The 23,585-nt window shown below is 43.9% G+C and overlaps 1 protein-coding gene across 3 annotated transcripts in view; it reads left to right on the forward strand.

The window, feature by feature from the left end:
* ppp1r1c (protein phosphatase 1, regulatory (inhibitor) subunit 1C) overlaps nucleotides 1-5,880 on the forward strand; it is a 113,575-nt gene extending 107,695 nt beyond the window's left edge. For all 3 annotated transcript variants that reach the window (XM_078228520.1, XM_078228522.1, XM_078228521.1), the window contains one exon: nucleotides 5,391-5,880. In XM_078228520.1, the coding sequence (XP_078084646.1) occupies nucleotides 5,391-5,491 (101 nt within the window). In that variant the 3' untranslated portion in view covers nucleotides 5,492-5,880. The remainder of the gene's footprint in view (nucleotides 1-5,390) is intronic.
* Nucleotides 5,881-23,585: the final 17,705 nt, after the last annotated feature.

Here is a 23,585-nt window from a genome sequence, read left to right on the forward strand (position 1 = left end):
ACATAGCAGCATAGTCATTTTTTAAATGAACCTGTTATTAAGGTCTAAATGGAATAGGGTTCATGCTTTTATTTAATACAACTTAAAAAAAGGGCCTCTTGACTGAACCCCCCTACCCCCTTGACTCCCAATCCACGAAACCCTCCTGCCATCATTGAGGCCTAGGTTCTGGTCCTCAGGTGATTATTGTTCAGGCAGCAACAAATGCCTCTCTGATGGCACTGCCGATCAAAAGAGTTATCAGCCTCTGATTAGCCGACAACTCTGGGCAGGCGGAACTTCTTTCCTTGGGGTCCTAATCCCCTGCCTCTGGCCTGCCAGTTGCTTGACTGACACGTAATATCTGCAATCCTTCCCAGTAAGATAGGGGTCTCGCCGTCTCGCAAGCCGGCAGCTGAGACCATCGTCAACAGCCCAGAATTTTGTCTGCTAATTCCATTTTTCACTTCACAGATATTGCCTGACCTGCTGAGAACTTTCAGCGTGCTCTGTTCCTATTTGACACTTCCACCATCTGCAGTACTTTTCTCTTTAAGGTGCTTTATTTTGTTGAAGAAAAGGAGAAACGGTGGGACCAAAAGTACAGAGACACATCTCCCAATTGTGCAGCATTAATAGCAAATGTGACATCCATTTGGTTTGAAGAGGAAGTCTGTGCTAAGTGACAGAATAGCTGTAGGAGAAGAGACAGACAAATCAGCATAGAGGATGTCAAGTCCATGACGTTCAATAGAATCTACAGTGCAGAAGGAGGCCATTTGGCCCATCAAGCCTGCACCGACAATGATCCCACCCAGGGCCCTATCCCTGTAAGCCCACATATTTACCCTCCTAATCCCTTGACACTAAGGGGCAATTCGGCACAGCCAATCAACATAATACACACACCTTTGGAGTATGGGAGAAAACCGGAGCACCCAGAGGAAACCCACGCAGACACAGGGAGAAGGTGCAAACTCCACACAATCATCCGAGGCCGGAATTGAAGCCGGGTCCCTGACACTGTGAGGCTGTAGTGCTAACCACTGTGCCACCATGCCACTGCCATGACTTTGCTGGTTAGATTTTCTGCCATATTGTAACCAAAGTATAAACTTGGTAAAAGCAGCCTTAATGCTACATAGTACCATAGTCATTTTTTAAACAAACCCGTTATTGAAGTCCAAATGGAATAAGATTCCTGCCTTTTATTTAACACAATATCAGAAAGGGGCCTTTTCGCTGCCCCATTGTTTTATTGAGACATATTTGCACATTTGTGTCAGATTTACATTGAAGACATTTGCTACTTTTCTATTGCCGTAAGTTTGTTGTCACATATGAATAAAGTCTTGTTTTGACAACAACGTCTAAGGTCTAAATAAGCATACGAGGAACAGGATATATTTGAGCACAGACTAATCGCTTCCAAATAGTGAGTTTGAAATTGTTATTGGTAAATGGCTGAAACTATGAGGTCAAATCAGATAGGTTAAGCATTAAAAATTATCTCAACTGTGTAGGATTGTATTACTGTCATGGTAGCAGTAATTAGTTAGTCACAATTGGTCCGAGTTTTTGCAGTTATCAATTCCTTTCATTAATCAATGTTTGGAGATAGAATTTAACGATGCAGAAAATGAGCTATTTTGTGATTTTAAGGATGCTTTTCTTATGTCTTCAGGAATCATCATATGATGTGAGTCATATTTGACAGCCCCCAGGAATACAAAGCATGCAAATTTGACCAACTGAAGTTTCATTATTCTGCATAATTAGGCACGACATTGGAAATCTCACACAGGCAATAACAGTGGTAATGGACACGGCACACAGGGTGTCATCTGACATTGAGGTTAAAGATCAGAATGAGGGCAATGTAGAGGAGGTTTTACATTCCATCTGGTTCCTGCTATGATTCATCTGAGATTACTTGATAGCAACATTGGGTGCAAAAGGTCGAACAGCTTTCTTCTCACAAACTGGTCTTGACTTGATGACTACAAAACAACAATGAATATTACTTATTGATAATTTAGGACAATCTATGGATTCTAATCCATATCAATAATTGAATCGTGTACCACTAGAGTCAAAGATTTATACCAATTGATTGGAACATATCAGCCTTTCATAAATTAAGATGCTATAGGTAATTTGTTCGACTCGCTTAGTGTATTGTAATACGTCTGGAAATTTAAAACCTCATTGATCTGTTCACTAGATCCCACTGATGAATTGAGAGAAGAATCCAAGTGTGATGAGTCTGGTTATAAAGTAACTAACAAGCCATGTTTGTGACAAGGTTACTATTCAATATATCACCTAGGGAACTGACATTGGTTCAGTTTGCGAGCTTCCAAGTTAGATGTGTTATTTAGAGATTTATTTCAAATCTAGTTCATGGTTATGCTGACCGTTCAGATAAGATATTATTTTGTATCTTCTATTTACATCTTTCCTTAGCCTAAATTAGCACAGAGGTTTAAACAATCTAATTCCAGATTGCAATGTGTAAATTAAAGTAAGTTAATCTCGAAGTGCCGAATTCGCATAAAAACTGGAGTAATTCCTGCTGGGTTTTTTTAGGAGGATTTTCAAAATGAATCTCCCACACTGTGTGTACTGCAGAGTGCCTCAGAGATTCATGCTGAATATCAGTGGGCAGGGCCTACTCCCGCTGGAGAGGCCGTGAGCATAGCGCTGAGGGGGCCATTGTGCATGTGCCGATCTGTCAGAGTGGAAATCAGCGCATGTACAGTAGCCCTGCGTAACCGGCCTCCCAATTGCTGGTCAGCTTGATCGTTGGCCAGCCCCACTATCCTCATTTCTGCCTCTCTGATCCCCCCTACCCCCCGCATCACTGGCCTCCCGGTCCTCTCTGGGCCAGCACCAATGTCCTCCACCCCACCCCCTCACCAATCTTCCCGCCATCCCCCTGTTAGTGGGGAGCTATTGTAAACCCTGCTGGAGTGAACCACTCCTGGTGGGATGGGAGACGCTAGCAGGCGCAGAGACTTCGGTCCCAGGCCCGCTAATAGGATTTAAATGGTAATTTAAATATGGAAATCATCTCGTACGGAGCTGATGACGCTACAAATCTTCATCTGGGAGACGCGTGGAGGCCGTGGCACCCAGCAGGGAGCCCACTAAACGGCCTCTGCTGATGTCTCCCAGCCCATTGCACTGCTCGAGCAGCACAGCGAGCTGGGAGAATCTCCCCCAATGTTCTTGCTCTTGCTGTATGCATAATTAATTCAATATGCTTAGAGTTTTTCAAATGAAGTCCAACCTAAAAAAATGCAAAGTGTTAATTTAGGTAATTAAACAGCTAATTAAATAGCAATATACCAAATTGAAATTAGCAAAGCCTCCATAAATATTACAGACCACAAAATTTGATTGTGTAGTGCCCACATTGCAGCGTTACAGGTGAAAATATGGGTCTAAATGGTTTCTGTGCTGCATGCAGTCGTGCAGGCTGCTCCAGATGTCATTTTGGGAAAGTCATTAATGCTCAAAGTGTGTGTTGGGAATATGCAGAATAGTCAGATTGTCACATCTGTCAGCGTGTAATGTTGATTTGATTCCAGTGGTACCATTTTTGACCTCAGAGCACCAGCTAATGCTCGGTCTGAACTTGACACAGCTGAACATGCGTTCAGCATCCTGGAAGGGCCAAACCATCAGAACGTAAAGAAATCATCAACCATTTCCAGGTTTTTAGCAGATTGATTTCTGCTGGCTATGACTGAATTAGGAGAAGTGTTTGATGGTTTGAACTGCTATGTAAAGTTAATGAAGGCTACAGGGAATGGTGAGCCATGTGGTGTGGTGACGATTTCAGTGCTCACTTAAAGGGTTTGTCCATAACACATACTCTCAGACATGGGTGTTGCAGTTGCTATCCCATGGCTTACAACATGACAGGGAGAATTAGCAGCAATAACACAGAAGAGAACAAGCTTCTGGAATTGCGAGGAGGAGAGGGAATAGAGCTCTCAAAAGGAGGTCACTCCACATGGGGTCTTAAGGAAGCAATTCTCCGATATCAACCTCATCATTGGATGGCGCATACACTGTCTCTGTTTCATCAAGGAGATGCTCACTGAAATCTCTCACTTATTGCCGGCAGAGCGTAGGGTGGGATTTTCCAGCTACTCTTGCCCCAAGACTGGAAAATTTCATGGTCCATGCCCCGCCCGCTATGTTTCCCTTGACAGGAAGGACAGGAATATTCCGCCCATAGTCTCAGAGTAGGGTGAGAATGGCATTGCCAATGGTTGCAAAAGTGACCATGCTCTTCAACCTCTTCATGCCATGCTTCTTCCAAGCTGGAGAGCAGTTGACAACTCCAACATTTTCTGGTTCACTGGCTACTGTTGTGTAAGGAAGGGTGCTGATGCTCTATATGTGTAATGATGCACGCTCACAGACTTCATCAGGAACACAAAAGATATTTATTAACAAGGAAAAACTGTACAGAGGCCGGCAGCTCCCAACTGCCCCAGTTCCTAAATGTCTTCTAGATGTCTTCTACCTAAGAGAGGACTCCGACCCCTGGGTTGATTATCCACTCTCAGTCCCAATTTTTCCTCAAGCTAAGTGAACCTCTCCTCTGCTGCGCTGCTCTTAAAGGGACAATCACCACAATCGCCACAGTATGCAAAGAGAGGGGAATGTATTGCATTCTCCCTTTCCAAACAGAAGTAAGCAGAGCAAGCAGGAATCTTCACTAAGATAGTGGCTACCCCATGGTGTAACATGCCATTGACTCCATGTGTGTTGTTTGCAAGCAGTACATGTGCTACAACGGCAAAAGCATTACACTTCCTGAATGTAAAGCTTGATGAAGTCAGATGCTTTTTTGTTATGTTGATCAAGAAAAGATGAATAATCCACCCTTAGACATCTGCTGTTGATGTTCTTAGTTGGGATGTATGCTAATACCTGTAGTGACTATTCTACTGATGTTACTTTTCTCATTGTGGGGAATGCAAGTTGTTGTTGTCCAACATGACCTATTTTCAACAATGAGATATGGAACTTGGATATACATTTTGAGCAGTATGCACAGTGCTTCACAGCACCAGAGCATCTGTCTGTACTGTGTTACTTAAGTACATAGAGTGTCATTATTTTCAACATTTTCAACCTGAGTGGTGAAGTTTTGGGGAATTTATGCACACTTCAAAGGAAGGTTTTCAAGTGGGATTAGAATGGAGATGTATTGGTTCTGTTGTACCTTCACATTGCCCTACTAATGGAACTTTGGTATAATAAGTAACCAACATTAAGGAGATCAGAAGCCTTTAAGTGCAAAACCTTGTCTAGTAATAAGGATGAAAAGCCATTGTTGGCTCAGCAAGAGTTGGATGTGTCTGTAAGCTGAATCATTTTCATATTTGCAGGGGTGAAACATCTAAGGACCCACAATGAGACACCATTCCTTGAGGAAGAAGAGGCAGCAAATGAAAGAGAAGAAGACTGGTCACAAAAGACAAATTTGTGAGCAGCTGAAAGGGAGGCTTCGTGTGTCTGAACTGAGAATCCTTTCAATACGAGATCATCCTGCTTCCTGTTTCTAGCCATTACCTACAAGGTGATGAGTGCTTACAAATCTACTAGTAGGAATCCATGTTAGACTTCAGTCCAGGAAGTAATTCTTTCAAGTCTCCCAGGATCTGAGGGATACACGTGATATGATTGTGTAGAACCAAAGACCAAATTTCTGTCTCACAAGTAAATTCACTTTGTAGTCACCTTGTCAATAGAAATGATATTGATATTATTGGTATTGTACAATGATTCATGTTTATTACTCTACTACTTGATGTGTGATGTGAATCTCTAATCTAGTGTAAATAATACTTAATCAAAAAGTTATAAATAAAGACAATGAAATAAAAGATCTTGCGTTTATGTTCTTCAAGATATCCTGATATTTACATTTATTATTACAAATTAACATTCTTATAGAGCTAAATTATGGGCTAGATTAAACCAGAGTGCATCCGATCAATTAGATTTACTCATGCATTTAAAAAGGTTTGCCACAAAGTTGTTAGAAGTGTGAGCTCTATTGGAAGTTTGTAAGTTATCTAATGAAGCGATCTAGAGACTTGTTCGGTTGAACAATAACCATGTATTAATAACTCATAACTGCATACACATATATACAGGATATAGTCCGGACTAGGTGCTATCTTCATGACGACTTTTACCAGATTCAATACTACACTCTACTATTCCTATGTGAATCTCTAGATCAAAATGTGTGTTTCCCCAGTCCTGTATTAACCCTTACAGTCCCAGACAACATAATATTACACCTCCCCCCATGTCTTTATTCAAATGCGTTTGCAATATTTACATTTTGCGCCTTTCCCCACAAGTTTCTGACCTTACATATTCAGATAGTCTGATGGCTTTATGACTCTTCCAGATCTCATTTTTTTGTTTTATTGTACCTGGAGGAGCGGTATTCTCAACTTCTTTGGGCTAAATTTTTTGGTCTGGAATTGAAGTTGTAGTATCTTGGTGTTCCAATACTTGGATGTCAACATCTGGTTTGCACTCCTTAGTGTTGTTTTTCCCTTTGTTGACAGTCTGTCTTCTTTTGTCCGATACCCTGAGCTTATCCCTCTCCTTTCGGAGGGAATACTTTTTCATAGAGTGGACTCCAATTTTCTTTTTTGGTGGGGTCTTCCTGGAAGTTGAATGTTTACCTGCCTTTAAGTTTGCATGTTTGTCACCCCTGAGCTTAACTTGTACTTTGTCTTCTAATGCTACGCTCTGTTTCTTCACGTGCACTTGTGCCCCCCTGAGTTATGTCTTGGTGAGTTGGTGGTTGAATTTGCCATTCATGCAGTATATCTTTCACATTACAAATTTCTGCCCAATTTGTGCATTAATAGGAGTGTGGCCAGAGTGTCCAATGAATCACTTGAGTTTAGGCCATGAATCAGAAATGAATACAGGCAGAGCGTGACGTATATCCAATTACTCACACTTTATAATTGTTTACTTTCCGGGCAAGTAAGGTTGAATGGCAGTTATTAACAATTATCATGTTCTTCAAAGGATACTTTTGATGTTAATTATAAGATTTAACTTTCCGTGGTGAATTTAATGGGAATTTAATGTGCAAATACAACACTCACATGCTGGATCATTTAGAAAGTTAGAGATAATCCATCTTAAAAGTGAAAGCTTATTTATTTCTTCTCTTAAAAATATTTTCCCTTTCCACTAACTCTCAAAGAAGTTGGCACTGAAGTCAGCAGATATTTCCAAATGATTTTCATGTGTGGGCCTCCTGCAATTATTGATGCACTCCAGGGATATTTGGAAATATTCAAACTCTATGAGGGCCACATGTCCTAAATGACACATAACAGTTAATTATTGAAAAGCAGTGCTATCATTCAAGTTTTATATTTCAGTAGCAAGCCAACAATTGTGAAAATTTGTATTATAGAATTCCAATGAGACCCCTGAGTATTCAGGAACCACATTCACAAAACATATGATCAAATTCAGTAAAAGCAAGAAAATAATGTAATTTCTACATAGCACTTCACATATAAATGGCATGCATTGGCAGTCAATCCTCACACAGCAAGAAGATAATAAAATTAATGGCCTGTTAATTTGCAGGGGGAAGTTTATACATTCTCCCCATATCTTGTGGGTTTATTCCGGGTGCTCCACTTTCCTCCCATATTCGAGAGATGTTCAGCTTAGGTTGATTGGCCATGCTAAATTGCCCCTTCATGTCTCAAGACGTGTGGGTTAGGTGGGTTAGCCACAATAGATACGCAAGGTTACAGGGATAGGGTGAGGGAAAGGGTCTGGGTACGGTAATTTGTCAGAGAGGATTTGGTGCAGACTCAATGGGCCGAATGGCCTCCTTCTGCACTGTAGGGATTCAATAATTCTGTGAATTATAGCCAGGAATCTTTTTGAAACTGTTCTTATTGCACCTCTGAAACTTCATCGGGGCAATTTTCCCAAAAGTGCTGAATTGGTGGGAAAATTGTTCTAGATCACGACTGTTTTTTCAGTGCAGCTTCAGACCTGAATCTCCACCCACTGTGCACTGCAGAGGTCATAATTGTGAATATTATTAAAAACCCAGAAGGGTGGGGCCTACTTGCGCCGGAGTCTGACAGCTGCGGAGCTCTGCACATGCACAGTGGTCACGATCTGTCAGTCTCCTCGTTTGCTGGCCAGCTCGATCGCTGGCTTGCCCGAGACCCTCTCAGTGTTGCCTCTCCAGCCCCCCCCACGGCCCGATCGCAGCCTCCACGACAATTCCCGGGCCAGCCATGACTCCCCGCATCCCGGAGCACACCGATGTCCAGCCCACCTTCCCCAGCATTGGCGATCCCCCCACCCCCTCACTCCAGCAGACCCCCCTCCCCCCCGTTGACCCCCATCCCCCGGGGTCAGAACCCGCTCCGGGAGACAGGGCCTCCTGGCAGACCATCACCCCCCTCAGCCCGCCCCAATTGCTGCCCTCCCTCAAGCCCAGACCAATCGCCATGCAGCGTGACAGCGGGACCCCCCAACTCCCATCAATTGCCCCTAGGCCTGGCCCAAAATAGCCCCCTGGGCATGGGCACTGCCAGGGTGCCCATGCCCATGGGGCACCACCCTTCCACAGCCCAACCCCTTGGGGGCCCCGATTGCCCCCCCCTCCTTCATTCTGGGGGGGGGGTCTCCTGCTCGTTCCCCGAATGTGGGGAGCTACTCTAAACCTCGCCGGAATGAAGTACTCCTGATGGGATAGGAGATTCAAGCAGGCCCAGCAAGTTTCCGATAATCACATGTAAAATATATTTTTAAAAGATTCAAATCACATACCTCTCTTCCCGCCGGTTTCTAGTGTGGTCTGAACTCCAACTGTTCTCCGGCTCTGGGAGATGCGCATGCATTCCTGGCGCATGTGCAAATCCCGGAAAAAGGCCGACGGCGCCATTCTCCCTACCGGACTCACCAGAAAGGTTACGGCTCGCGATGGGAAAATCGGGCCCCAGGTTTCTACTGAACTTTGGACAAACTAATAAAGGCCAAATCTAAGCATTTCAAAGGAAACTGCTTGACTTTTTAAAAATGTAATATTGGTTCCAGGAAGAATGTCAGTGCCACTTGTTCTTTTGCTTAAGCAGATCCATGGGCCCTTTATCATCCACCACAATAGGGAAACAATACTAGTTAATCATTCCATCCAAAGGTCAGTACATCCAACAATTGAGCATTCTCAATACTACACTGCATGAGAATAAACCTGAATTGTCAAAAGCCTTCAGCTGAGTGTGATTTTAATATCTTGTGACTACAAGGCAAGTGTTTCAGCAGTTGAGCCAAGCTGATGAGATAATGAAATTCTGAATGAACTATAGATCATGATTATCTATTCACATTCAATGAATGAAAAAAGTGTTGTCAGCTGTTATTGAGAGAGATGGAGAGACAAAGAACTATGTTCACCTTGGGGTTATTGGGAGAATACTGAACCTTTTGTTACGATCTGAGTTCAGACCAGTAATGTTCAGAAAGAAATTACGCCACAAGATTTCGCATTTTAAACAAAAACCTTTGCTCTATAAGAATTAAACAAAGCAAGTATGGCTAACTTAACACTATAGGGCAAATTTTACCATCCCGCCTGCCACGTGAATCGGAGTGGTGGACCTGGAAAGGTCTGTTGACCTCTGGTGGGATTTTCCGGTTTTGGGCAAGCGAGGCCGGAAAAACCCGCCCTATATTTCACTTATACTTTAAATGCAAAAATTTCAACAGCACACTCCTTGTTTTACTTTTATTTCCACCCAAGAGTTTGTCTATACTTTCTAGGATCTTAATTGTTTCGTCACTTCTCCTGGAACCGAACCAAAGTATGCCACAGCTCCCAAGAGTTCACTTTGATTTTCCTCAGCGTTCCCATTCTCAGGAGGAAGAGCTTCCTTGAGGTCCTTCCATTAGCATCTGGCAGGTGAACCCTCCAACTCTCCTTCAATATATCACAACTGTGGACACCACAACTCATGCATGGGCCTCACTCACTGCATTCTTGCTGAGTGACTCCAAATCAGAAACACCCCTGGTTTCTGATAACTCTTTGCCACTGGTTACTGTTGCATTAGAGATCCTCCTCAAAGAATCTCTCTCTATGCCTACATCAAAGTTGCTTCCAGTCTGGCCACAATTAACAGCTTCTGTGAGAAATCACACAGATAAAACTCAAAACAAAAAACAAACACACCCTGCAATCTATCCCCATGTCAATATGACATGCCTGGGATGTCCCAGATAGAGATGTAACCTAAATAGCCCAGACCCTCTGCTCTTTGTATTATTGGGGACTGTATGTACCCCCAAGATGTGTTACAGGACCACTTGGAAGTCCCAACACAATGGCTCTGTGGGAATTGCCTGGGAAGTTTGAATTTCTGATTATCAAATCCCCTGCTCCCCGGCACCCTCCAAAAAGTGTCTAATTCTGGATTAGAGTCAGAGACTTCCGGTGGCTCTGACTTAATGAACTGAATAGTTACTCATACATGTAAGACGGAAAGGTCCCAGTCTCACTCTGGATAACTGTACAACTGAACCTCTGACTCTCTCAACACCCCAACTCTCCCATAACCCCCTGACTCCTCCCAACCCATGACTCTACAGATTAAAGTGACCTGAGCTCACTAACTAAATCCCCCAACACCCCAACTGCACCCTGACACCCAATCCCTGACTCCCAGCTCATCCCATCCGCTGGACCCCACTTCATCAACAGACTCCAGCTCACCTGACCTGATCTGACCTCACCATCTGACAGCTCCCCGACTCCCCCTGACTTCCTCCCTGACCCTGACTACCTCTTGACTTCCCAAAACTCCTTTTCCCCTAACTTGACCTGTCCTGATATCAGTACTAAACTCCTCCCTGACTTCTCCCTGGCCTGACCTGACCCAGTCTCACCATCCCACCCAGCTGCCATCCTACCCCCTGACTCCCTAACTTCTCCCTGGCCTGACTTGACCCAGTCTCACCATCCCACCCAGCTTCCACCCTACCCCCTAACTCCCTGACTTCCCCCTGGCCTGACCTGACCCAGTCTCACCATCACACCCAGCTTCCACCCTACCCTCTCACCTACCCTACCCCCTTACCTCCCTACTCCCTTACACATCCTATTCCCTTATCAATTTAGCATACCTACCCCACCCCATTACCCACTTAACCTTCCCTGCATAGCTTTTTAAAAAAGGCTTTGGGACATTTCAACTCTTTAATAACCTGAACACAGCTGTTTGAATCGTAAAAAGGGGGCGTGGCTTCTACGTGGATTCCCTTTGCTGATGTCTCCATGGTGTCCTGTGCTGAGTCTGTTTGGAAGGATCCTCCATTCGAAGATGGCCCAGAAAAATTAGGAGCAGGTAAGTGAGAATTGTTTTTGTCTAATCAGTATCACCTTGATTGAAAGGTCTGAGCCATTATCTCCCATTCCCAAATTTCACCTTTGTTCTGGAAAACATGATGAATAATTTAAACCCATCATTAGGCACCCCATCTCCACCAAGAACCTCCACTGTTTAGCTTCCACCACTCCCCACTATGACCTTATTAAACAAACATAGTCAACATTTTGATTTGCAATTTCTTTAGGCCTATTTGTCAGTTTCTCATATCTGGTGTTTTAATTTATCTTATATTTAAAAATTTCAATCCCCAAACTGAAAGTTATACTCCACAACATATGCATCATAGATTTACATATTTTGTAACTTTATTTCATTGAATCCAGGTTCGGAGGACTCCTGTCTGTGAGCCCCTCGGCCACCTCTCTCCCAGCTTGTTTGGTGTTGCTCCTGAGTAAGCAAGTGCCAGTGAGTATATTTCCCTTCTTGCCCTGATTTCCTGAACCAAGACCCCAGGGAGGCATCAGGAAACATTGGGGACAGACGTCTGCCCTTTTCGGTTAATGATCCTTGCGCCAGCAGTTTAACAAACAAATGTCATCAGAGAGTGCAGTGACCTTTTGAACTGTGCTTTCCTGCTTTAATTAAGTTTTGGGCGGTTCACCTGATATTGCAGAGCACAAATGTGCAGTTTCCCGAGACTGTCAGGTGAGCAGTTCACCAAGCATTCTCAAATAGGACCTGGCTGGTGATGCTGGGTGTGATTGGTGCTTGTCCTGTTGCCCCTCTGCGCAAAGCTTGATTCCAGTTTTCCCCTATCCTTTTCAATGGCAAGGTTATTGATGTGTATGTCAATGTTTACAGTATTAGAATGGTTAACAATATGTACAGCATCTGAAAAGAGACAAAACATATAACATTTGACATAGAAAATCTTAAGGTGGAACTGGAAGCAGAACCTGCCTTTTCTCTTTTCACATTGTGCTTGTCCAGCATTTAAAACATTTTTACATTACAGGTTTCCAATTATGCTTTTTCTTTATATCTCAAATCTGATTTCTACAACATTCTGAATCTTGAGGTTGGTACAGTATTTGAACTCTGAGGCATCTGCATCGTCCTTCTGTCTGGGCTGGAGTGAAGAAGCATCAATGTGGAAACAGTTATGAAAACGTAATGATTATTTTTATGTTTGATATGTACTGTTTAGATGGAATAAAAAATACATAATTTAAGCCAATACACATAGCCAGCAGCACAATAGGTAGTTCATGTGAAATTACTTTAGTAGTCTGGCTATTTATTTACAAAATTAATTTAGCAAACATAGAAATTCATTCCTAAATTCCATATCTTGATATTATTTCATGGGCTTGAACAGCTGGGTAAATCAACGTGCAAATCAATAATTACTGACAATAATTGCAGATATCTTTAGCTTGTTTAAAAGAGGTGACTCTCCTTTGGAATCCTATCTTGTTGTAGCTTTCTGACAGAACGGATCATCTTCCCGAGTGTGGGATCCAGAATGTGTTTGGAAAACAATTGCCGGCAGCCTCAGGTTACAGAATTGAACGTGTTTCAGGAAAGTCTCACCCTTATCCAAGGATCTGCATGGCTTAAACTTATTCAGAGGCCTGCGCTGTGGGAAGGAGTTGGTGTCGGCCATTTGTAAGATGACACATTAAATTATCGGCATGGGAACAACAGCAAACCTCAAACTGCAGCTGCAATTTGTGAAAAGAAAGTGGAAGCTCAAAGAAAATAAATTTAAAGTAATTGTGAATGCCTTAATTTGATGTAATACCATTCACATCGGAAAATCATTGCCTTCATGTACTTTCCCCTGTGTCTTAACCTGTTACCTTAAAATTCTGCTAGGCAAAGAACTTTGTACAGGATGTATGCTTGACATACTCTATTGTAAAAATGTGAACAATTGTGCTACACTATGCAGTATATCAGGAAACAATGACTGCATTTGTGTAAATAACAAAGGTATGTTTAACAGTCTGGAACGACCAGCAATGTTTCCATCAGTAATGTTTCCTCCAGCCCTAGTGAAAAACATTAGAGAGGTTGTAGCTGAAGACTCAGCTGCTTCTTACTGAATGTTTTTTATAATACTGAATGAGCTTTAATGATGGTGAATCTTTTCAGGATTCTCCAGATATTACAAAGACTGCAGACCAAAACAATTTAGAAATAAATGAAACAATCATAATGCAACTTAGAATATAACTTGCAGCTACCACACGGAATAGCTGGCTGGATAAGTCAGAAACTTCAGGACAAAGAAGCAGCACAATTCACATTTGAACCAAAATTGGTCACATAATAAAACATCCATTAGTTGCCTCAGTGAAAATGAATTGATACATATGTGATGTATATTACCAGATGCATGCCTTTACAATGAAATTATAGGCGATACTAGTGCTCATGGCAAGTTAGAGTATGCTATTTCTCTCAACCAACTCCACTGTGTTCTAATCATTGTTTACATGCCATCTTTCTTGTGTTTTATTCATCAGAGATATGCACAGATGACACACAGATGTCTGATTCAATGTCTTATTTGAAATTAAACCATCCTAAACAATGAACACATGTACATTGAGTCATTTCTTCAGAGTTCAGCGTGTCTGTTTTCCCCAAGTACTGGAACAGTCTTTGAGATATGAAAGTTGTTGATAATGGAGCTGAGGCCTGAAAGCTTGAGGTAGTGGTTCTGTCTCATCACCTCAACGAGGCAGATGATCATAGTCACACATCGGAAAAGGAAATGTATTCTCATAATCACTGCTCTCAAAAATATCCTGGTCTGCATCGCTGCCGAGCGTCTCACATTTCATTTTGTGTTCTCATCCAACAGATAAGCATTGTTGCCGAGCAACTGCTTGATCTGCTTTGGTCCTGATAGAGATGCTGTGAATTTGTAGATTATGATTTGGCCATTTGATTTGAACCCAAACTCCAACTTCAAAATATGGGCTGGAATTTCACTGCCCAGCCCGTCACGGGAATCGGAGTGGGAGAGGGGCAGGCAATGAAAAGGTCTGTTGACCTCGGGCGGGATTTTACGGCTTCAGGATGAGCGAGGTTGTAAAATCCCGCCCATGGTTTCCTTCTGCGTGTTCACTCGTTGAAGAACACTTTCAATTTACCTTGTTGCTTTTGATTTCTTCTGCTTTCACTCTGAGATTCTCGTTGGATAGCAGTGAGGGCTAAAGAATGGTCAAGCAGAAAGTGAAAACTATGACAGGTCATAAGTTTAGTCGATCACTTTCCAGTCAGAGAGTGTGGGATGGATTGATATGTATGAAGTAGGATATGGATGAATTGTTCAAATGTTTTCTCCTCCAATATGCTAGCCCCCAGATTGTCCTTGACCACCCTGAGAAATTGCTTGTTGCTCCCATTTGATTGTGGATTGTATTTCAATGTCCGATGGTGGCGAACTCCATAGCTTCCTAGGAACTCTGTGAACCAACTGGAACAAAACTATTGTTTGTTGTCGGTAATGATAGCCCCTGGCAAACCCCATTTTGTAAAAAACCTGCCTAGAACGTCAATGACCAAAAACACTTTTATGGAATTTTGTAGCAATTTCCAGTCCTTTGCTACGTAGATCATGAACAACAAGCAAAAACAATGATTGCGAGAGGCTGCTTGCACTTACTGAAAAGTATTTACTTTGAGTTACTGCCATGGTTTTGTTGCCCAGAGTTTCCGTTTTAGAAGTGCGGCATGTAGCTTAACAGATTTTCCCTGTACATGCTACAGTTTCCAGTGAATTCTTCAATGCGGCTATCGCTGGCCACCAGATTGCTTCATGGGATAAATTGTTTCATTTTAAGAACCACCTGGATATCCTTCACAGCATGGCTGAAGATCCTGGTGATTAAAAGGAAGTTGCTGGAGCTGGTAAATTTAAACTATTCTCCATCTGGTCACCACCTGGGTTCTATGCCTTGGAGATCTGTGGTGATTATGCACCAGTTTCAATGGATGGGATTTTCCAGCAGCGCTCGCCCCAAGACCGGAAAATCCCTCCCGAGGTCAATGGACCTTTGCATGGTCCGCACCCTGCCCGCTATGACTCCCGTAGTGGGCGGGACAGGAAAATTCCATCCAATGTGTGAGCAGCGGTTTTATTTACAATGTTTTTAAAATGTCTGCTCTCTCATGCTTCCCAGCTTTTTGCTTGCCGTTTAGTTTCTGTTTCTGTAAACATACCACCAGGCTTGACTGGAAGCATACATGATGTGGAGATGCCGGCGTTGGACTGGGGTGAACACAGTAAGAAGTCTCACAATACCAGGTTAAAGTCCAACAGGTTTATTTGGTAGCAAATACCATAAGCTTTCGGAGCGCTGCTCCTTCGTCAGATGGAGTGGAAACATTTCCACTCCATCTGACGAAGGAGCAGTGCTCCGAAAGCTTATGGTATTTGCTACCAAATAAACCTGTTGGACTTTAACCTGGTGTTGTGAGACTTCTTACTGAAAGCATACATGACAGAGAAGAGTCAATGGACACGCAGCAAACAATTCAACAATTGGATACTGCATATGCCTTTTCCAATCACTGCTGTGCTTTTCTTTTTTTCTCGCTTCTTATCTGTGCACTTCTGTTTTTTGCTGGGATGTAGTTGCTATTTCTATTGAGGAATTAGCCATCTAATACACATGGTAGACAAGGGGCATAAAGTAGACCATCAATAAGATATCCTATGGAAAAATGTCTCCGTAGAAACAGCAAAAGTTGATAAAGCTTGCTTCCTGTCACTCTTCTGTGTTGTGTACACTGAGGCACATTTTCACACTTTATATAAATGTCTGTGTGAATTACTATTGTTTACAATGGAGAACAACTGTAATAAAAAATAATCTGACAACCAGACTGATTCCTCAACAGACATTACTTTGTGCATAACTATTGAAAAGATGACTTTTAAAAATTATTTCATGGAATGTGGCTGTAGCTGGCTAAGCCAGCATTTTTATTGCCCATCCCTAGCTGCACTTGAGAAGATGGTGGTAAGCTGCCATCTTGAATCTCTGCAGTCCCTGTGATGTAGGTATACCCAGAATGCTGTGAGGGAAGACGTTCCAGGATAGAGTTCCAAGTCTGAATGGTGTGTAGCTTGAAGGGAAACCTTCAGGTAGTGGTGTTCCTATGCATCGGCTGCCCTTGTCCTTCTAAGTAATAGATGTCATGGGTTTGGAAGGTGCCGTTCAAGGAAACTTGGTGAGTTGCTGCAGTACATCTTGCAGATGGTACATACTGCTGCCACTGTGTTTTGATTGTTGGGAGAGCAGATGTTGAAGGTAGTGGATGGGGTGCCAGTCAACACGCTGCTTTTCTCCTGGATGATGACAAGCTTCTCGAGTGTTGTTGGAGCTGTACCTATCCAAGCAGGTGGAGAGTATCCTATCACACTCCTGACCTGTGCCTTGTCGATGATGGACCAATTTTGGGGAGTCAAGAGGTGAGATACTCACCACAGGATTCCAAGTCTCTGACCTGCTCTTGTCGCCACAGTATTTTTATGGCTGATCCAGTTCAGTTTTTGGCCAATGGTAACTCCTGGATGGTAATAGAGCAAGATTCAGCGATGGTAAATGGGAGATGTTTGGATTCTCTCTTGTTGGAGATGGTCATAGATTGGCATTTGTATGATACAAAAGTTATTTGTCACTTATCAACCCAAGCCTGGATGTTGTCCAGGTTGTGCTGCATATGGGTGTTGACTGTTTCAGTATCTAAGGAGTCATGAATGGCACTGAACATTGTGCAATATCAGTGAACATCCCCACTTCTGACCTTATGATGGATGGAGGTCATTGAAACAGCTGAAGATGGTTGGGCCTAGGACACTACTCTGAGGAACTCATGCAGTGATGTCCTGGGACTAAGATGACTGACCTTCAGCAACCACAACCATTTTCGTTTGTGATAGGTATGACTCCAAACAGTGGAGAGTTCTCCACCAATTCCTATTGACTCCAGTTTTGCGAGGGCTCCTTGATGCCACACTCCATCAAATGCACTTTGAGGTTAAGGGCAATCACTCTCACCTCATCTCTTGAGTTCAGCTCTTTTGTCTATGTTTGAACTAAGGCTGTAAGAGGTGAAGAGCTGATTGACCCTGCTGCAACCAAAATTGTTAGTGAGCAGGTTATTTCTGAATAGGTGCCGCTTGATAACACTAATGGTAACATCGTCCATCAATGATGATTGGTGTTACCAATGATGATCGAGAGTAGACCGATGGGATGATACTTGCCTGAGTTGGATCTGTGCTGTCTTTTATGGATAGGAGATAGCTGGGCAATTTTCCACATTGCAGCTGTAATGGAACCGTCTTCAATGCTATTGCTGGAATGTTATTAGGGCCCACAGCCTATGCAATATCCAGTGCCTTCCACCATTTCTTGATATCATGTGGAGTGAATTGAATTGGCTATAAACTGACACCTGTGATGCTGGGGACCTCAGGAAGAGGCCAAGATGAATCATTTACTCAGCACTTCCAGCTGAAAATGGTTGCAAATACTTCAGTGTTGTCTTTTGGACTGCTGTGCTGGATTTCATAATCATTGAGGATGGGGATATTTGTGGAGTGCCTCCTCCAAATAATTGTTTAATTGTCCATCACCATTCATGACTGGAAAATTAATGGCTCTTTACTTAAATGCAAAGTATTTGGCACAAAATAAATGAATTAATGGCACAAATTGAAGTTACTGGGCAGAATCTTATAGCTAATACAGAGATATGGCCATGACTTGGTTCTCATGTTGGCTGATTCGCGGAGTTCTCGCATGTGTTCCCGCCCCGATAGCATCTCCCAGCGCTGGATTTCCGATGGCAACAGTTCCACACAGGCCCGGGACTGAAGTCTCTGGGCCCGCTAGCATCTCCCACCCCGTCAGAGTGGTTCATTCCAGTGGGGATTACAGTAGCTCCCCACTAACGGGGAACAGGTGGCCCAATCCTTCTGGAATGAAGGGGGGCAATCGGGGCTTCCCGGAGGGTTGGGTAGCAGAAGGGGGGATGCCCCTGGGCATTGGCACCTTGGCAGTGCCAGGCTGGGCCCCTGGCACTGCCCAAGGGGCAAAGTGCCAATGCCCAAGGGGCACCTTGGCATTGCCCATCGGGCATGGGTTAGTACCAAGGAGGCGGGGCTTAATAGGGGTGGGGCCTGATGGGGGTAGGGCCACTGGAAGGACAATCGCTGGGGGTGGGGAATCCCGCTGTCACTCTGCATAGGGACCGTTGGGGGAAGGAGGGAGGCTAGTGATCAAGGCTGGCTGGTGAAGGGGGAGGGGGGGGCAGGACTGCGGGAGGGGGGGCAGGGTTGGTACTGTCGGGGTGGCGGGGTTGGAGATCGGTGCGGGCCGGGAAGGGGGGTTCGGGACTGGCCCGGGAATGGTTGGAGGGCCAGCGACCAAGTCATGGGGGGGGCGGAGGGCCGTGGGACTGGCCAGTGATGGGGCTGGCCAGTGATTGGGCTAGCCAGCGACTGAGAGACCAGGAGACAGGGCCACTGTGCATGTGCCGATTTCGGCACTGACAGAAGGGTGCTTGCGCAGTGGCCCGCTCAGTGCTATGCTGCTGGTCCCCTGGGTGAGAATAGGCCCCGCCCCCAGATTTATAATGATATTCATGCTGGTGGCCTCTGCAGTGCACAGAGTGTGGGAGATTCTTCTCTGACCTCCCACTGAAAAAAAACGTGAATTACTCCAGTTTTCATGCGAATTCGACACTTAAAGTTTTTTTTGGAGAATTCCAGCCATGCTTACAAAGAGCTCAAAGTTGGGAACTAAATATTCAGTGGTTTGTGCCTTTTCATAAGGAAAGGCAGGAAGGAAAGGGTGGTGGGGTAGCTTTGTTAGTATGAGAAATGATCTTGGACCAGAAGATTTTGAGTCCATATTGGTGGAGGTAAGAAATAATAAGGGGAAGAAGGCATTGTTGGGAATAATCTATAGGCGACTTAACAGTAGCTATACTGTCGGATGGAAATTAACTCAGATACAAACATGGCAGTAATATATCATCATGGGTGACTTTAATCTTCACATGGATTGGGAAAATCAAATTGGCAGAGGTGGCCATGAGGAAGAATTCATAGACTGTATTTGAGACGGTTTCCTTGAACAATATTTTGTGGATCCAACCAGGGATCAGGCTATTTTGGATCTGGCAATGTGTAATGACAGTAAGAAGTCTCACAACACCAGGTTAAAGTCCAACAGGTTTACTTGGTAGCAAAAGCCATTAGCTTTCGGAGCGCTTGCTGCTCCCTCATCAGGTGAGTGGGAGTTCTGCGTTGGACTTTAACCTGGTGTTGTGAGACTTCTTACTGTGTTTACCCCAGTCCAATGCCGGCATCTCCACGTAATGTGTAATGAGGCAGGTTTAATAAACAATCTCAGAGTAAAGTATCTCCTCGGAAACAGGAACCATGGTATGGTAGAATTTAGTATTCAGTTTGAGAGTGAGAAACTTGGGTCAGAAACTAAACTGTAGCCTTTTCTTAAGCTTAAATTCCTTAGCATAAGTTGCTAAACTTAAATAAGGGTAATTATAAAGGAATGAGGGCAGAGTTGGCTGGAGTAGACTGGGAAAGGAGTTTGGCAGAAAAAATGGTTGACAAACAATAGATGTTTATGAAAATAGTTCATGACTCAAAATAAAGATAAGATCCCAGTGAGCAAGAAGGATTCTAGGAAGGGGATACATCAACCATGGTTAACCAAGAAAGTTAAGGATAATATTAAACCAAAATAAAAATATACAATGTGCCAAAGATCAGTGGTAAGATAGAGCAATGGGGAAGTTTTAAAAACCAACTAAAGCTGACCAAAAAAATTCTAAAGAGTAAGGGGAAATTATGCCTGACAAATTTATTAGAATTCTTTGAGGTGGTAACTGGCAGGATAGAAATAGGAGAACCAGTCGATATAATATACTTGGATTTCCAAAAGGCATTCAATAAGGTACGGTGCAAAAGGTTATTTAATAAGATATGAGCCCATAGTGTTGGATAGAGGATTGGCTAACTGGTAGATGACAGAGAGTTGGGGTAAGAAGGACATTTCAGGATGACAACCTGTAACTAGTGGAGTGCCATAGCGGTCAGTGCTGGGGCCACAATTATTTGCAATATATATTAATGACTTGGTCAAGGGAAGTGAATTGTACTATTGCCAAGTTTGCGGATAACAAAAAAGTGGGTGGAAAGGCAAGTGGTGAAACCTGTGGCTGGGGTGCACCATTGGCAGGACCGAAAGACTGCCAAAGATTCTACACAGGGATATAAGCAGCTTAAGTGAATGGTCAAAAACTTTGCAGATAGAATATAATGTAGGAAAGTGTAAAGTTGTGCACTTTGGCAGGAAAACTAAAAGAGCTGAATATTATCCAAATGGAGAAAGACTGTAGAAAGCTGCAGCACAGAGGGATTTGGGGGTCCTTAAATCACAAAAAGCTAGCATGCAAGCTCAGCAGGTAATAGGGAAGGCAAACAGAATGTTGGCCTTTATTTCAAAGGGAATGGAGTATAAAAATGGGAAGACTTGCAAAAACTATACAAGGCACAAGTTAGATCATACCTAGAGAACTGTCAACAGTTTTGGTTCCCTTATCTAAGGAATGACATATTGGCATTGGAGGCAGCATGGTGGCACGGTGCTTAGCATTGCTGTCTCACGGCACCAGGGACCCAGGTTCAATTCCGGCCTTGGATGACTGTCTGTGTGGAGATGGCATAATCTCCCCATGTCTGTGTGAGTTTCCTCTGGGTGCTCCAGTTTTCTCCCACAGTCCAAATATATGCAGATTAAGTTGACTGGCCATGCTAAATTGCCCCTTAGTGTCAGGGGGATCACACATGGGGTTTCAGGGATAGGGCCTGGTTGGGGTTGTCGGTGCTGGCATGATGGGCCAAATAGCCTCCTTCTGCACTGTGGGGATTAAGTCCAGAGAAGATTTATGAGGTTGATCCAGGATCTGGAGGGATTTTCTTATGAGGGGAGGTTGAGTAGGTTGGGTCTGTACTTACTTGGCTTTAGAAGAATGGGAGATGACCTTATTGAGACATGTAGGGGGTGATCTTACCAAAAATATTCTAATTGCCAAACGAGCGTGAAAATGGGGGAGAATTGCACTGTTTTTTTTTGGGCAAGATAAAAATGCAATCTTACTACACTCTGTCAAAAAAATGAAGTCAAACCTGTTTTCCACCAGCAGGGGGAGGGGGGCCTAGCTTGCCAAAAGCTGGCAGATTGCTGCAGAGGGTGCCATTGCACATGTGCAGATCTCTGCGTTCTGTGAACACTGAGATCTGTCAGTGACTGCCTCCCCTAGCTATAACTGGCCTTCGTGGCTGATTTTCCCCCCTCCCCCATTCACCCTCCACTGCCACAGGGCTCCATGGCTGATCCACCCCCCCCCACCTGGACTGATTCCCCACCCCCCCCCCACTGTGGTGGGGCTCCACGGCCGATCCCCCCCGCCTGGACCAATCACCGATCGTCCTCCCGGCTGATCCCCCCACCTGGACCGATCGCCTCCCCTGCAATTGTGAGGTTCCAAGGCCGAAACCTTCCCCCCGCCCCCCCCCCCATGCATGGACCAGTCGATCACTAGTTGCAGAACATGCAGTGGTCCTCCCCCCATCGATTACAATTCCCCAGTGGCAGTGACCTCCAATCGCTGTTGCAGAGTGGCAGTGGTCCGGCCCCCGATTGGCCCCCCATCTGCCCCACCCTCTTCAGGCCCCGCCCCCTTGACTCCACCCAGTGGGCACTGCCAGTGTGCCAGGACAGCAGTGCCAGCATATCAGGCTGGCTGTGCCAGGCTGACACTGCCCAAGGGGCACCCACCTCTGCTCCCGACCTCCCATGTGGGCCTCAATAGAATTCGGTGCTACTGGTGAGGCCATCACGTTCGGTCTCCATTGAGGGCGACCAGCTGTGATTCACCCCAGAGAGAACCTCTCCCGATGAGGCCACAGAGGCAAGTGAACCCAATGATTGCATCCTGGGCTCACTTGTAATATTCAAATTCTATTTTAAATAGAATTTAAATATTATAATCAACTTCGCATCCCTTGCGCCCTTTTCGAGCACAAGGCTGCTTTCGCCGAATATCTGGTGCCAGTAAGATTGCGAGTGGTGAGAAATTGGGAGTGAACCTGATTTCTCAGATCTCTTGCGATCTCTCTGGCTTGCCTACCCATTGGCCAGTGGGGCAAAAAGGTGAGATCACAGCCTCAGAATTCTCACAGGGTTTGACAGGGTAGATGCTGAGAAGTTGGTTCCCCTTGTGAGAGAGTCTAGGGCCAGAGGGCATAATCTCAAAGGGGTCGCCCATTTAAGATAGAGATGAGAAGGAATTTCTTCTCTCGGAGGGTAGTGAATCTGTGGAATTCATCATCACAGCGAGCTGATGACCCACAGCATCTTTTGGATGCTCAGTTTTGAGTTGCTAGATCTGTTCAAAATGTACCCATTTCGCAAGTTGATAGTGTCACACAACACGATGGGGGATATTGTCAATGTGAAGACAAGACTTCATCTCCACAAGTGCTGTCAAGGATGAATGCATTGGTGACTGGTGAGGGTGAGATCAAGTAGACATTGTAGAGATTACTGAAATATGAAAAAAGTGATCAATCTGAAATATTCCTACCCTGAACACAATAGACAAAGATCTTTTCTCATATTTGGACATAATGAACATGTTGATCTCACTAGAAGTGAAAATGTGAAACTCCCACTGCATTAAGCTGTAACATTTCCACATAACCAGATCACAGAAAGGATTTGAAATGATTGAAAACAATCCATTTTTAAAAATAGCTAAATCTGTTACTGAGCACCACTATTTATGAAAAACCGCATCAAGCTGAAAAGTTCAATTTATGTTAAATGATGCATAAAACACAAGTAACTTGATAGCGGAGACAAAATAATGAGTTCTTTTTACCAGGTGCTATTAGCATCACCAATCACTGAGATTTAATTGGTTCCCTCTGTTCCTGCTTTAACATTAAAATATTAATACACTCATCTGGTTAGACAAGATCATAAATAATTAATGAGTGTGTCAGTTCTTAAAATATATTTACAGGAATAGCAAGTTCAAAAAAATAAGTAAATGATATAT

Source organism: Mustelus asterias, chromosome 14 (assembly GCF_964213995.1).
Source record: "Mustelus asterias chromosome 14, sMusAst1.hap1.1, whole genome shotgun sequence".
Taxonomy (NCBI): Eukaryota; Metazoa; Chordata; class Chondrichthyes; order Carcharhiniformes; family Triakidae; genus Mustelus; species Mustelus asterias.